Source organism: Coturnix japonica, chromosome 5, assembly GCF_054131305.1.
Source record: "Coturnix japonica strain WE chromosome 5, WE-NBRP24, whole genome shotgun sequence".
Taxonomy (NCBI): Eukaryota; Metazoa; Chordata; class Aves; order Galliformes; family Phasianidae; genus Coturnix; species Coturnix japonica.
In genome coordinates, this window is record NC_140667.1 from 28,416,892 (window position 1) to 28,433,252 (window position 16,361).

The 16,361-nt window shown below is 41.6% G+C and overlaps 2 protein-coding genes across 3 annotated transcripts; one reads left to right on the forward strand and one right to left on the reverse strand.

Moving 5' to 3' along the window:
- Nucleotides 1-1,217: 1,217 nt before the first annotated feature.
- On the reverse strand, nucleotides 1,218-9,398 carry EIF2S1 (eukaryotic translation initiation factor 2 subunit alpha). Of its 2 annotated transcripts, none has more exons than XM_015864760.3 (8): nucleotides 9,298-9,398; nucleotides 7,360-7,601; nucleotides 6,352-6,431; nucleotides 5,422-5,573; nucleotides 3,733-3,839; nucleotides 2,945-3,042; nucleotides 2,058-2,201; nucleotides 1,218-1,751 (listed from the first exon to the last, which is right to left on the reverse strand). In XM_015864760.3, the coding sequence occupies exons 2-8, from the start codon at nucleotides 7,598-7,600 to the stop codon at nucleotides 1,626-1,628; spliced, it is 948 nt and encodes a 315-aa protein (XP_015720246.1). In that variant the 5' UTR covers nucleotide 7,601; nucleotides 9,298-9,398; the 3' UTR covers nucleotides 1,218-1,625. The 2 variants fall into 2 exon arrangements, with proteins under 2 accessions (XP_015720246.1, XP_085405140.1); XM_085549014.1 differs by lacking the exon at nucleotides 9,298-9,398 and adding an exon at nucleotides 8,235-8,257.
- A 48-nt stretch (nucleotides 9,399-9,446) lies between these two features.
- On the forward strand, nucleotides 9,447-15,760 carry ATP6V1D (ATPase H+ transporting V1 subunit D). Its single transcript, XM_015864761.2, has 9 exons — nucleotides 9,447-9,561; nucleotides 11,146-11,263; nucleotides 11,430-11,509; nucleotides 12,014-12,081; nucleotides 12,807-12,851; nucleotides 13,338-13,441; nucleotides 13,842-13,908; nucleotides 14,361-14,439; nucleotides 14,998-15,760. Exons 1-9 carry the CDS (start codon nucleotides 9,521-9,523, stop codon nucleotides 15,137-15,139), a joined length of 744 nt encoding a protein of 247 aa, XP_015720247.1. The 5' UTR covers nucleotides 9,447-9,520; the 3' UTR covers nucleotides 15,140-15,760.
- The last annotated feature ends 601 nt before the right edge of the window (nucleotides 15,761-16,361 follow it).

Sequence of the window (16,361 nt, forward strand, 5' to 3'; positions counted from 1 at the left end):
AGTAGTTTCAATAAACAAGAGCCTTTGCTTACTCTAACACTTGGAAGCATTTCTTTGATACTTGGGATATTTGTAATACGCATGTATCCATCCCTCCCATCGGTACCTCCCGTTTAGTCCCCCAACAAGCAAAGGACGAGGAGAACCCACACAAAGGACTTCCCCCATTGCATGCTCTACAATTCCCATTGCATATTATAACGTGAACAATATCATGTTGGGGGATTATGTATTTGGAGGTTTTTCCAAACAGCTTCTTAAAACACTAAGACTTTGCCCCCTGGTGTAGGGTGCCATCAAATCTTTAGTTCCTTGAGTGGATTAGGGATGAAATAAGACCAAAGCCAGCTCAGATCTAGCAGGCAGCAAAGTTGCTAATGAACAGCAGGAACACATGACCTCACATTCTACAAAGATTTTCACACACAAAGCCCACGACAATTACCAAAGTGCTTGGTAGGCAAACACACACATACCAAATAGACCAGCTGAGACAGAAGGAAATGCAAGTGCCAAGGATCCTCAGCTCAGCAGGCTACCCAAGGCACTGACATGTAAACCAATGCAGCAGAATGTAGCTGAGCTCTCAGTGCTGCCTCAGTTACATTGCTGACAGCCCTACACCAGCCACCTCTGAGCTCCTTCCAGCTACCACAACACATCCAGCCAGTTATAACAAAGCCCATCTATTGATACAGTGAAACAGCTCCTGTAGGCACACTAATAACACCATCCCTTGGTAACACTCTCACAGGTAAGGCTGGCTCATTTTCAATGCCATTTTTCACAGCACTACTTCAGCATACAGATCACAGGAAGGTATTTTACTTCTCACTGTAAACTAGATTTAGCACATGTGGAATTGGAAGGTCATACAACAGTTGGCTCAGAATAGACAGTGCTGTATTCTGAAGTATAAGTTCATTAAAGCTCCTGCTATATTCACATACAGGAACAAAGTAACTATGTATCTGCTATCAACTATAATTATTGAAGTTGTAACGTGCTATATACAAAGCCTACAAGTTCTGAGCCCCTAAAAGTAGAAGAAAAATACTCTTCTAAAGGAATCTGCATCAACAAACTTGTAAAAAACAAACCACGATCACACTAATTCTTGCCTTGATTTAAAACAAAGAAGCCCTTTTCAGCATTAGAGGGGAATCACCAAGTGATGACAGCACCCCAAGCAATTTAACAAAAGATTAAAAAAAACCTTCAGGTTACATAGCCCAGAACTTTATTGGATATTCGCTCAAATACATCCTCAATAGAACTGCTCGACCTGTTTGGTTTTCGTGCTTCTAGAAAACATCATTAACTGAGCTGCAATCGCCAATCTGGAATTGTTACATATGTAAATGTTAAACATAGAGCTGCAGCCTCCCTCTGGTCATGAGATTTGTGTCTTGAATATGTCTTGGCACCTTCCTTTTGAAGGATTCAATTTGTAAGTTGCTGCATCAAGTGTTACTCTGGAGATGCTTTATTGGTCTTTTTAAACCAGTAACATACTTCAAGTATTTGCATTTGAAGTTTTCAATACTGGAAACATTTAGTTCAGAGTGTTTGCAGTGGGGTCTCTAATTTTTCATATGCTTTCTCTTCTAAATATCCCAGAGTATTTAGTCTTCAGTTTTCGCTTCCATTTCCTCAGCATCATCGTCTCCATCCACTTCAGCATTTTCCCTCTCCAGTCTTTCCAACTGCCTTGCAAGCTCAGTCTCATCTGTGTCAGTGACCACTTTAGGCTGAAATAGAAACACAACCAAAAAAGAACATGTGAAAAACAATTGATTAAGAAAATTATGGTTGGTGGTTCTGATTCTGGATCATGAGACAAAACGAGTATCCAGAGATTGTTCAATAAAACCCAAGAAACAGAATTTCTGCTCATTTGATTATTTAAGGAATACTGAACTTTATGCTTCAATTATTTTTTTTCCAAGTTTCCTGATGTCTTTTGCTCAAACTTCTCCCAGTGCTGTGGATCTTACTCTACTTACAAAATATTAGGAAGTAAATCAGTTACGTTGTAGAATGCAAAGTGTTCTCACCTCCATCTGCACATTGAAGACTCCTCTCTTCTCCTCAATTTTCTCTTTAATGACAGCCATAGCTTGATTCAGAACAGAGAGCCCTTCAGTTCTCTCCAGTGTTGTAGTAGTCATCACATACCGAGGAGGGGCTATCAGATTGATCTATTGCGCATCATAGGGAGGAAAAGAAATCCAAATAAACAACAGTAAAACATGCTCAGTAGAAGAAAAGAAACACTTCCCCATCAGAAAAGCTCCTTCTGAAATCATACATGACTTGGAATGAAAGAGCATGCACAAAAAACCCACACAGACTGTTTAATTTCTGGTACAAAAGCCAATTATTCCTACCTATTATGTTCATTTAGACAAATGCTATGCTGAGAATACCAACTCCCACACCATTAAAGCAGTCTGTCGCTAATCTTTCAATTAGAAGACTGTGACAACCAACAGACGGTTATCTTATTTCTTTTTTTTTTTTAAGACAAGTGGATGAGTACATTCTTTCTTTTGTTACAAGAAATCGTTTTACATACGTGGACAAAATATTCCTTTTCTTACACAGTCTTGTTTCTGAAAATAAAGCTTTTTGCTTCTTACCTGCTACAAGGCTACGTAAAGGAACACTAAGTATTTAATATGCAGATACTACACATTAATTAATTGAAGAGAATAAAAACAGCTTCTTGAACTTGGAATGAACTTGAAAAGCCACAGCACAGTCACTGGAACAACAGGGACCTCACAGCAGAAAGGAAGTCTTGTGCATGTGCTAGACAGGGGAACTATGAAGCAAGAACATGGCTTCCCTCAGCTGTGTGACTGTGACAACTGCATAGTACTGACAACTCAGGGCGTTAGAAAACTTTGCTTTGGATTTCACCATTAAGACAGACACTTACTTTAATGGGCATGTTCTCTGTGGAACAGTTCAAGCCTGCTCTCAGAGCTTCTTTCACTGCATCTATGCCTTCATAACCATAACATGCAACCTCGATATCTAGGACAGATCAAAACAAAAAGTTATCAGAAGCCGCAGAAACTTTAAAACTTCTTTTTTTAAAACCTAAGCTTTAATAAAGCTTCTTAGCAACCAACATTTATTCACAGCGGTTCCCTCAATACCTTCCAAAACATTTTACACTGTGCTTTGAAAATCCTAGATATGAAATTATGCACCCATATTCACTCAGAATCACAGAATGACCTGGGTTGGAAGGGACCTCAAGGATCATGAAGCTCCAACCCCCCTGCCTGGCAGGGCCACCAAATTTCCACGTTTACTAGATCAGGTTGCCCAGGGCCCCGTCCAGCCTGGCCTTGAACACCTCCAGGGATGGGGCATCCACAACCTCCCTGGGCAGCCTGTTCCAGGACCTCACTACTCTCCTAGTAAAGAACTTCCCCCTGACACTGACTGCATTATACATTAAACCTATGTCTGTGTCCCAACGAATCTGCATGTGGAGAGTGGGAGCAGCGGGAAAGCCAGTCCACCTTGGACTTTGAGTCAGGATTGATACAGACATTCTGCTATTACTTCTCAATGAAGACAGCTTAATTCTAAAAGATCAGCTTCCCTCAAAAGTCAGCACTACAAGCCTCTAGTTTGAAATGAGTTTATAGTTAACAAGATACAACCTACTTAAAGTGTCAAAATCTATTCAGTAATGATCTGGAAAGAACTCACCAGCTCGGATTTTGACTGCTTGTGGAGTCAGACGTCTGTTGATATTGTCAATCAATACACGCCTCTCTTCCTCTGTGAGATCCAGGCTATCCAGGATGGCAGGGTCTCTGAACCAAGACAAGAAACAGTACAAAAGTTGTAACGAAGAGGGATGTGACACAACATGAACCTCTGATATTACTCCAATGTTCTTATGCATAATTGTGTCAATCTATTAAGAAAGAAAACACATAAATTCCTTAAGAGGCCACTGAAATACTAGAAGAAAATAAAATCATCTGTTTACAGTGTACTTTAGAAAGGAAGCACTTAAAGCAGATAGTTTACTTAGTCTGCCTCTTTCCTTTGTCTAAGAAATCAACAACTAAAAAAGCCAGTAACGTCTTCTGCCTTGTACAGTACAAGAGTAGAGCAAGAAACACATCTAATTGCTTGCCATTTATGCTCTTTCCAATGCAGAGATAAACTCACAGTGAACATGAGGTTTTCGAGTTTTCAGCTCCTTGTGCAAAGAAAAGATTCCCATCTTTCTACAAAGTAGCACGTCATTCTTTAGTAATTTTAACAGTAACTGGATCACAGGCAGATACTTATCTGTTGGCTACATTCACAGCTAAAGAAAGGATAAAATTCTTTCCCAAGCTGTCATTTCTCTTTATTGCCATATTAGCTTCATCCCAAATCTCTCTGAAATAAGAAAACAAAAAAGCTCCTCATCTAAGGCCTGTAGCTGTTTTCTCTTAGCTATAACAACAAATGATTTTAAGCTCATGAAACATACTTCCAAGAGCCCTGCTTCTTAGACTCAGTATTTTCTACAATCTCATCACTGCCATCTAGTGTCAAGTTGATGTTCCTCTCAAGGGTTTAGGTGCTATAAAAAGTAAACCGGAAACATTTATTGAAAAATTGATTTTGTTGACAATTTTATTACAGAATCTTTAGAGGGAAACCATATGGCTTCATTCTGAAAGTAAATTAAAGTACCACAAATATTAATAACAAGCAGTCTTGGTGCATACTCCCTTAGAATCACTGTTTCCAACTCTTCTGTTTGTAATTCCATTTCTAAACTCATCATCCCATTTTCATTCTTTAAGTTTGGACATGCAAGGAGCTAAAAAACAAATTTGCTGCATTTATAAAAGAAAAATTCTGCTGATGACAGAAAAATGAGCTGTGAGCTGAAATTCCTTCAGACAGAACTGGATATGATAAGAACACCTGACTCACTCTAAGAACAGGTATGTTCTGACAGAAACCAATATTAGTGCTGCTGCTTCTACTAGAAATGTTACAAGTTCATCTGTAGTCACATAAATCTCCTCAGTGTTTGCACTGTTTCTCTTAAACACATTCTTCTGTGAGTACCTCAAAATCATCCATACCAAATTCCATTATTGCTTCTAGAAAACTGGGTTAGGCAGAATTGGATATTCAAAGGCAGATAAAAAGAAAAGAACTCTTGAGTCCTTTTTTTCCTCAAGAGCACTGGAAACTTGAAGAAAGTAGTGACAGAGATATCTACAGTAGGCAACTGGAAGACTGATATCAAGAATCACTACGTGTCCTTAACCAGAACATCCTTCTCAACTGACTGACCCTTCAAAAATAAAGAAGTATCTATTCCAGAAAAAGGCACCTTGCCATTATGAAATAAATCTCTACAGACAGAAAATATGTTCTTACGAGACTGCATGCTTGAATGCATCATAAGCACCATATCCCGGTCTTTTGTACTTGTCATCAAACACCCAGGCAGTCCTCTGGAACAGACTCTCAAGCTGCTCATCCTTCGTGTACTCCAACACCTCAGCAACGTGGCGAAGAATGCTGTACACCTTCAACACAAGCGGGATGGTAAAAAACCCCAGAAATGAAATATTCCCACTCTCACACTGTTACATAATGACCAATTCCTACTCAGTTTGTGCAGCATAAAACTGACTTCTACAGATGACAACCCAGACCCCAAATAGTTGAGAAAAACACTGTAAAAAATATCAGTTGTTCAGTGTTTGGACTCTAAATACTACATGAGGTTGTAATACAATATTTCCCTATATTTAGAAATTAATAACAGTTCTAAGTGCCCACAAAACATCAAAACCACTTTATTAGTCTAAACTTCTGCTGTGCAATTACAAAGACAAAATAATTCTCCCAGCTGAAGTATTATCAAGTTGTTAAAGCCTCGGTATACTCATACACACAAAAAAGCCAGTCAAATTAACAAATAAGAGTAAGCATTCTTCTCAGAAACTTAAGATTACAAAGCAGTAAGTGAGATGCCATGCCTTAAGCTATCTGGATCCTTCTCCACTAAAATCTGCCTGGTGTGTTAAATGAGGATATGCTTCTGGATTTCTACCTTTTAAATATCACCCTTTTAATACAGATTTTCAACTGTCACCTTATTTATCTATTTATTAACTAACAACCAGTTTATCACAGCACTCAGACAGACTGGTTATATACTGCTTGGGAAATGACAATCAGAATACGCCTAATGAATGAGAATATGACTTTCTTTTTCGTGCTATGTTTTATCTATATACTTTGGTAATTCAGGAAAGAAAACAGCAGCACACAGTGCCAGAATACAGAAAAGTAACTTACAGTCTTTGATTTTGTGAATTTATCTTCGCATTTGATTGCCTCCTCTGGAGAAACTCTTCTTTTTGACAAGTCAATATAACCTACCAGGGAAAAATCGTTTTGGAATTGTCAGACACTGCACAAACCAAGTCTAACTGCTTCAGGGGAAAGGTGGAACAAATCCTCTGGCTCAAGACTTGCCCACTGCCTACACTATCCCTATCAGTTGCTAAAGAAAGTAACAATACTCAAGCTTAAATGATTTTAAGCAAATCATGATCATGATTCAGGTAACAACTTATTCTTTCAACTGAAAATGCTTACAACAGAGAAACTGTTCTATCACATGCTTGTAGGTTTGTGCCTTTAGAATAGCTTCCCTCCCAGCTCAGAAGAAATTTGCACAGTATTTCATCAATTTGTGATCCCCTTTTGATGTCACTGCACACAGGTTTGGCAAAAACCACACTAGCGTACAAAGAACCAAGTATGAAAACCATGTCCCAAATAGAAAATATATTCAAATAAATCTTTAAAGTCAAAGGTTTCCTGTTCAGAACACAGGAAAAGATCAAGTCTGCACAATCTCAATTTGTGACCTTCTACAGAAGGCATATAATTATTACATACGTGTGATCTATTTTATAGCCAAGATTCAATACAGTTATTGTGGCACAGGACAGACTGCAAGCATTACATTCTACTACTACATTAGATGACTTTCCTCTCTTCAGTCAGGACTTAGAATCTGCACAGATATCAGACAGGAGCTCCACTACAGTCTGTTGACCAAACACTGAGCTGGCGAGCACCCATTTAAGCAAATCTTGGGCGATGTGACTGACCTTCATTAACCCAATTACCAAAGGGAAAAACTATCATACACATCAGATGGTAGGATGGTCTATTTAGATTAAGTGCCTCACACAAAGAACTCCTGGCTAAACTACTCACGCTTAAGCACCCCAGTATGTCTGCATTTCTCTTTATGAATCCAATCGTGATACAGCCCATAGTATCCCCAAATACCTTTCTCTTTGTCAACTCTGATAACCACAACACATTCATTCCTTCCGATGCGGATGAGTTTGTTTATGGAACGAATACGTCTCCTGGACAGCTCGCTGAGAAGGATCATGCCTTCGATGTTGTTGTATTCTAACAGGCTGACGTAAGCACCCATTTCAGCAATGGATCGAACGTTGACCATCACTACATCTTCCACCTCTGGAAACTTGTGCTGGTAGAACCTACAGCTTAGTGCTGGCATTCTGGAATGTGAACAGAAAGAAACAAAGGTTATTTATTTCAGAGTACATCACTGCCTTCTCCTATAGAAGCATTAAAAAGCAGCAAAGACAAGTGAGGATAGAGAGGAACACTAACACTAGAATGAGTGAATTAGGATAAGGCTTAGGTAGCGTATAGTTAGGTTTTAACAGACAGGCTATAGATCACTTAGTACTTTAAAATGAGCACAACCTTTTTCTAACAAGGAAAAGTTTGCCACCCAGACTTTATTATCCACGTAGCAATCCAATACAGAGGAGACTTCAAGTGGTGAAAAGAAGGCACTGCACCCTTACATTCATCCAGTTCACAAGATAATAAAGTTGGAAACCAGGTTTTAGCAACAGGAGGACATGGGAAAGATGAAACTTACAATGTTTCTATACACACTGCTAGGCAGCATGTGAAAGGCTGAGAAAGCAAAAAGTAGAGCAAAGCTACTCCTCTACTAAGAAGGAAAAAGAAACACAAAAGAAAACCTAACATGTAGGCAACCAGGAGGAAAAAATAAATACATTGAAAAACAAAGCAGAATTCCTTTACTGTTACTATACTTGAAAAAACCACAGCATTACCATTTCATAACCACATAGCAACAAAAAGGAATGCTTAACCTGCTTCGCCTCCATGATGAGGGTAGCAATGCATGCACTCATCTCTGCTAACCAGGTGAGTCTCGCTCCTTCTGCCTACACCTGAATGCTTCATTCAGAAACTAAGAATTTGAGAAGCAGGAGCCCACCACGCTGAGCCGGACACACAACTCCTCCAGGAAGTTTGTTTTGTCACCACATCACGGAGCTGCTCAGAGCTTTAGGGCAGCAGTGCCAGAGCTTTCCAGCTACTGTGAGCTGGCAATTATATTAAGATGGTAATGCCACCTGCTACATAAAACACAGCCACACCATACAAAAGGCTGTATTATTAGTTTCATTTTTAACATTCTGAAAGTGGATACAGACTAGCAGAGCAACTACAGAAATGCTGGACCTTTCAGATAACTCCGAATATAATCTGAAACCTGAAAACAAAAACCACTGCTAAGAGTAAACCCCAATGTTTCACAGTTCACTTTTCTATTCCATCAAACGCAGTAAGCAAAGGCAGACTAAGCGCTCTGCATTTGTTTCTCTCCTCAGACACGAGCGCTTGGTGTTGGCCCCGTACGGGAAGGGCCTCAGCCCCAACGTTGGAAACGATCTCCCCTCCCAGGAGGCTTCAAAGGCTGGATGGGACTTTAGGGCAACCTGGTCCAGAGGGAAGGGACCCTGCCTCAAACAGGGGGTTGGAACTACACGATCCTCAAGGTCCCTTCCAACCCAAGCCACTCTATAATTCTATGACTCTCTGATCTTCCCACGCCGCAGAAATGCTGATGCTGAGCGTTAACCCCGCCCGGTGCACAGGCTGCAGTAGGAGCCGGCAAAACGAGACCGGCTTCTGCCCGGCCTCCACGTAACAACGCGGGGACGGAGCAGGGCCCGGGGACGGCAGCGCGGCCTGCAGGTCAACAGCACCGGGGCCGGGCCCGGCCGCTGGGGCCGGGACAGGGCGGGAGGAGCCGGCGGCAGAGCCACGCGGGGGGCCGGGCCCGGCCTCGGCCACGCCGCACTCGTGCCGAGCCGCCCGCTCCCGAACCACGGCGGCCCATCGCAGGGCGAGCAGAGCGGCCGTTACCTGGCGACGGCCGACACGTCCCGCTCCGCGCTACCGCCCCGGCCTCCCTCGCTGCCCCCGCCGCCTCAGCGTGCGCCGACCCGCCTCGCACCGCAGCGCCCGCTGGGAAACCGAACCCCTCCTTCCTTCCTTCCGCCGCGGGGCGGGGCGGGCGCAGCGCCGCGTCACGTGACGGGCGGCCGCGGAGCTGACAGCTGGAGCGGGCCCATCGGCCGCCACCACCATGTCGGGCAAGGACCGCATCGAGATCTTCCCCTCCAGGATGTGAGTGTCGGCCGGGCGACACCGGGACGGGTGAGGGGCGGGAGGGAGAGATACGCGGTCGGTTCTCGTGCAAACGCGGCTTTAAGCGGCTGGAGGCGGCAGGGGGACCTCGAAGGCAGCCGGCTACAGCCGTCTGCAACATCACCGTTACATTGATTTTGGGATGAGGGTTAGGGTTAGGGTTAGGGGTAGGGTTAGGGTTAGGGTTAGGGTTAGGGTTAGGGTAGGGCTGGTGGGCTGCGCGGGCTCCATTGACAACATCACTTTGTGTGTCGGGGAGAGCACGGCTCAAGGCGCCGCTGCCCTTCGCTGTTCCGTAGAGGACGCCGGTGTCGTGGTACGAGGGGCTGAATGAAAAGAGAACGAAAAGGGAAGTGCGGCGTGATTTCCAGTCATTTCCCAGTGACAGCAGGCGGTGTGTCACGCAGTCAGGTGGCTCCTGACGGGGCTCAACACAGCCGGCATCGCAGCGAACACCAGTGCTTAAAGCTGATGAACGATTAGATATACCGTTGTAATGGTGCCATTACGTTCCTCTTCAGAACTTCCCAGGACAGAAAGCCTCTGCGATAAAGGCTGTTTCAATTTTTGTTGCATGCAATGAAATTGGTGTTAAACATACAGGTGGGCTGCCTCCGCAAAGAAGCTATTTCTTAATTGACAGAACCGTACAAGGGTCATTTGTTTTGTGCTGCTGGTGCGATCTCTGCTGTGCTGGCTGGGATTGCTTACAGAAGCTGCTCAGCCTCCTTGATGGTAAACATGACTTTTTTAATGCCCTCTCAGCCTGTAAGGGCTTGCTGGAACCAGAAACGGAGCTGGTTTCTGGCAGGTGGTGAGCAGAGTTTGAAGGTAGTTCAAGGTGGTAACAGCGACCTGCTTGTTGGAAACAGCCAGTTGCTTTTTTGTTCTTGGACTTTGTTTTTCTCATGGACATTCAGAAAGCACGTGTGTGTCTTGTGAATGTCAATGGAGTTATTCTCATATTAAGCCAGTAGAGTGGGGAAGTGATTTTGTTCACTGTGTAGATTGAATCTTAATGGTGCTTGTTTTTTCCAAGGTCAGAGAGGAAGTGCACAGGGTTCTCTTTACAGACCCGAACCTTTGTGCATTAGAGCTCCATATACAAGGCAGTAGCTTAAGTTAGCGTTAAGTATAGCATCTGAGATTTTAGTTAGATCAAAAAGATTCTTCAAATTAAATATCCTCTACAGCCAAGAGGGAAGAGAGATTTGGATGCTTCACAGAATCACAGAATGAGCCGGGTTGGAAGGGACCTCAAGGATCATGTAGTTCCAACCCCCCTGCCTGGCAGGGCCACCAAACATACACCTTTACTACATCAGGTTGCCCAGGGCCCCGTCCAACCTGGTCTTGAAATGCTTCTTGTGTTGATAGTTTAGCACCAGAAACTCGGAAGTTTGCTACTGGAAATAAACAAATTGAAATTGTTTCCATTCCATGCTGCTATTTCTCCACTGCTTCATAATTTGTCATACAGCATTTTCTGACATGGCCACAAGTTCTTTTTCCCTTAATGCCTTTGGATGATGCAGGACATTTTTCTTTCTTTTTCTGTCACAGGGCTCAGACCATCATGAAGGCTCGTCTGAAGGGAGCTCAAACAGGTCGCAACCTCTTGAAGAAAAAGTCTGATGCCTTGACACTCCGATTCAGGCAGATCCTTAAGAAAATTATTGAGGTAGGCAAATGAGCAGGTTGAGAGTAAGCTGGAGATAAGAGTGCTTCCTCTACTTCTTTTTTCTTCTTTCTTAAATTTCCTATTGTTTTCTTGATGCTGTTCAAGAACATCTGTTTCATCTTTGAAAAAGAATAACATACCTTGTATTTGATGTCTCTTTTTACAGACTAAGTTGCTGATGGGTGAGGTGATGAGAGAAGCTGCCTTTTCGCTGGCTGAGGCGAAGTTTACAGCAGGAGATTTCAGGTGAGGATGGGGAAGAGCTCAGTAATCAGATGCTGTAGTAACCTGTGTGCTGCTGGAGGGCAAAAGGCATTTTTGCCCTTTCATCTGGATGTGGGTGCTGTTCCCTGTCTTAACCAGGTACAGTGTTTAGCTATAAACAATAGTCAGATTCCACCCTGTAAGTAAATTGTACTCCAGTGGAAGAGCTGGTACAGTAACCCGTTCTTGGAAGACCATAAGACACTTCAGAATCCGTCAAGGTGAACTGTTGTACCAGCTCAAGTTTGTTAACACAGTAAGAGTTAACAAACTCCAACTCATTACTGTTCTGAAGGAACAAATAAATATGAATTTGTAAAAAAAGAACAGTGTTTTGCTCTTGATCTGCATTGAAATTGCTTGAACTGCATTGAAATACTGAACTGGAAACAATGCTATCTGATAACTACTTCTCTTTGGATATAATGATGAAGTACTGGACCACTCTGGTGTTCCTGGTTAAGATAAATGTTTTCTTCCTTACAGTACCACTGTGATCCAGAATGTGAACAAAGCTCAAGTCAAGATCAGAGCTAAGAAGGACAACGTAGCAGGTGACTGTTTTATAGACAGTAGCATTTCAGCTTTCAAGGGAGCTGTGGGAGCACACTCTGAAATATGAAATATAGTTTGTTTCTCTTATTCATCTGACAGTAGGAACACTTACAATTTACTAAGATTTTGCTGATACAGGAGATTTTTAACGTTTAGTCGTTTACATTCATTTCATCTTACGAGAGGTATGTAAACTGCAGTCCTAATTCCTAGATCTTCAAACAGCACATAATTTCCATAGAGAAAATTCACTACTGAAAATAGATCAGGAAATAAAGTATCAAGATTAAATACATTTCAGAAAATTAAGTATCAGTAATTGTTTTTTTGAATAAAATAAGATTAATCAAGATGGAATGGTGAAAATATTCCTTAAGCAGTGGGAATACATTGCTGTAACCTACTATAGGGAACCTACTTCAGCAGGGTGGTTGGACTAGCTGATCTCCAGAGGTCCCTTCCAATGCCTAAGATTATCTAAGTATAAAATAGTAATACAGAATGGAATACTCTGAATTTTTCATGTGTCTGGATCTGTTATCTCAACATAACGCTGAAATTCCATATTAAAATGGCAGAATCAGCATGATTTAATCTTTTCAAATAATATAGGAAGATTGTGGAAACAAAGTTTCTGAGCTTACAGAATTTGTTAAAAGCACACAGACTAAAAATATATTAACCTTTATGTCCCTTCACACAAATCTGTGTTTGTTGTTGCCAGGTGTAACCTTGCCAGTTTTTGAGCATTATCAGGAAGGAGGCGACAGTAAGTAGAAAATATATTCTGCCTTATGTGTACTCATAGCCATTCTGTGCTAATAGAAGAATACTTGTTGTGCCTTGCTGATAAGTCAGTTTACATCACAGGCACAAGAATATTTCTTTTCTCTATATTTTGCTGTTTGCAAAGGTATTTTTGCTACGTACTGTTTCTCTAACATTAAGGGATTAAGTATGGGCCACAGTGGATTTTAGTTTACTAAATCAGTGAGTTTTTCAGATGAGGAGAAGCCTTGTTTACCATGTCTTTGAGACTGGCAGATATGGATATAGACAAGAACAACAACTTGTAGTAGCGCAAACCAGTATGAAGATAGATTTCTTAGAAGGTAAAGACTTTATCAGCACTTTTTGAGCTGCCTGCATCCCTCTAGTTTGTAAAGTACAGATACAGCTTTTTATCTAGTAAGAATATGCCATGGTAGCATTAGCAACAAATCTTATGTTGCTTTTTTTTTTTTTTTTCCCTCAGGCTATGAGCTGACTGGCTTGGCCAGGGGTGGAGAACAGCTAGCGAAGCTGAAGAGGAACTATGCCAAAGCTGTGGAGCTGCTTGTGGAACTGGCCTCCTTACAGGTTGATGGGAGAAAGAAACATGGGGGTCTCCAATTTCTCAGTTCTGAAATGAAAATATAGTCTCAATGACTGTAGCTCATTACTTTCAGCTGTATTATTACAGACTTTTAGTCTCAGTGCTTTTACCAAGTTTCAACCCTTTCTCAGCCATTAAATACAGCTATAGTACTACATGTCACGTTCTAGAACACTAAGAAACTTTGAAACTGCTAGAGTTCAGCATTCAGATGTAATCTGGTAATAAATAGTAAGAACACCAACATTAGTAGAAACAAATCTGCTTCTGTCAAGAATGTAGTCTGTAAAATGAACAGCTTTGGCTTCCAAATGACGTTTGGTTTTGTGTGTAGAATAGATGTAAATGCTGACTTCATCTTGTTATTTGTTCCTATTCCATCAGACATCCTTCATCACTTTGGACGAAGCCATTAAAATAACAAATAGACGTGTGAATGCAATTGAACATGGTGAGTATTTTTTCTTTTGGAATGCATAGTGCTTGTGTGTCTCTATGGAAGATGGGGAGCTGGGTCCTGGAATCTACTCTTCTTTTGACTGATTTCCTATTAGTATGATTTGAAACCAGTTTAAGAACTCCTGAGTACAATTACAATAAAACATATTGCAAAGGGGTTGGAGTACATTTACTGTATTTACTTCTTCAAGTTTGTATGCTAGAAACAAGAGAGGATGTCTCTGTGTCTTAAGGTGTTTTAATAACTATTTCTGTAGTATTTCCAAGCATAACTTACCAAATTTTGATGGTGGTGTCCAGTAGAAAGGTGGCAATGTGTTTATTATATTTGGCTGGGATGGCAGAGTGGGCATCCGGAGAGCTTAGGTATGAGGAATTACTAGGATAACTTTAAATAACCCTCCATGCACTGGTTCATCAACTTCCTGATTTATATCTATTTAGTGATTATTCCCAGGATCGAGCGTACTCTTTCCTATATCATCACAGAACTGGATGAAAGAGAACGAGAGGAATTCTACAGGTAACTATGTAAAACAAGACCAGTGTTCTTTTCCTCAAATAGACTGTACCTCAGAGCAGACATCAGAAAACTATTCAACAAATGAGGCAAAGAACACTATTATTACTGTGCACTGAGCTTCCAGAGTTGGGCAACTCAAGAACTGCAGTTAATTGTTAGTTTCACATGTAGATCTACCACTGGGTTGTACATAGCTGTCTTCATCTTTCCCCCAGTGGGAATGATAGATAGAATACAGTACTCTGAGTTGTTCTGCTTTAAGGATACCCCTGCCACAGAAGCTGATGTTCTGGGAAAAAGATGTTAAAATTGGAACTAAACAAATGTAAACTGCCTTCATTCAAGAAAATGCAACACTTACTTGTGGTCAAGAACATCATTTAAAAACTGCAGAGAAGATGAATGTTGTTTAAGGGCAGCATCTAGTGATAAGGTTATTTCCTGGTGAGCATCTCCAGGCAGCTTTATCACAGCCAACATGTACGGCATCTTTGTTGTTGGTCTGTTTATGGAAACAATCATGCTGCTTTCACAGATATGCCACATTTCTTTTCACAGGTTAAAGAAGATACAGGAAAAGAAAAAGGTATTGAAAGAAAAATCTGAGAGAGAACGGGAGCTGCGGAGGGCTGCTGGTGGGGAACGTGAACCGGCCAATCTCTTAGCAGAAGAGAAGGATGAAGACCTTCTCTTTGAGTAACCTGATGCAGTTGTTGTATTTGGAGCGGGGGACCCAGGCTACAGAAAGCCCGTTTACTATATAATTTGGGACATTGCCTCAATCATATTTATGTGGCTTCTCAGTTGGTATATAAGCCTCAATTGACCGGACTGTGGATTTCTCCTGGGAGATTAGAAATCTGGGAACTTAAAATACAGCATCTGGATGAAAAGGAGATGAATAAGGTGCTTTAATATCAGGAAGGCCTGTTATGTGTTCAGCCTGCTTGTTCACTTAATAGGAATGGCTGTCCACAACTGTTCTTTTTAGAAGATGGCTCTGGATTTGCCTAGTCAGATTCCTTTTTAATTGCTTCCTTCCCTGCCACAAGTGGTGGGAAATGTTATTTAAGGAGGGAGATGCATGCACTACTCTTTACTGATGAAATGTGAACATTGCTTAAAGCAGGTACTGGCACAGCTGAAGTAAAACACGAATGTAGGCAGCTCTGGTTTTCTAACCTGCTGATGAAATCCATAGTCCTCTGTGATTTATTTCTGTTGCACGATCATTACCACTGGCCTAAAACATCTATGGTTCAAATTAGAGATTCTGCCAACTTGTGTACTGTCTGTACTAGAAATAAAAGTTCTAACTGTTCGATGTGTTGTGCCTGGCTCATGATTCTAAAAGATGATTGTCTGAAAAGCTTGGGAACTGTCACACTGATTTAACAGAAACACAGAACAGCCTGGGTCAGAAAGGACCTTAAAGACCATCCAAGTTCCATCTCCCCCTGCTGCAGGCAGAGCTGCCACTCACCAGAGATGAGGTTTCTCAGGGCCCCACCTAACTTGGCCTTGAATGCCTCCAGGGATGGGGCAGCCACAGCTTCTCCAGGCAGCCTGTGGCAGTGCACTGTCAGTCACTAACACCCAGCCTTCTTAATATCCTGGGTAACCATGTCTATTGCCAAGTAACCTTTTTTTCTCGTAAGCCCCCTAAAGGTAGCATTGAAAAGGCTGTACTTGGTATTTGAACAGCCACTTTTTTTTGCACCTTTTTATAGACTAAGAGCTTTATAACAGTATCATTCCTCCTACTTCTGCAGATGGCAATTTTTTGTATAGCAGTTTCTTACCTTACCTGGACTAGAATTCAGATGAAGATGGTCTCAAATTGGTATAAAGTTGATGTCTATCCAGAAAAATCAGCAAACACAATTTGATTCTGGAACTCTCTGCATTCTGACACATGAAAT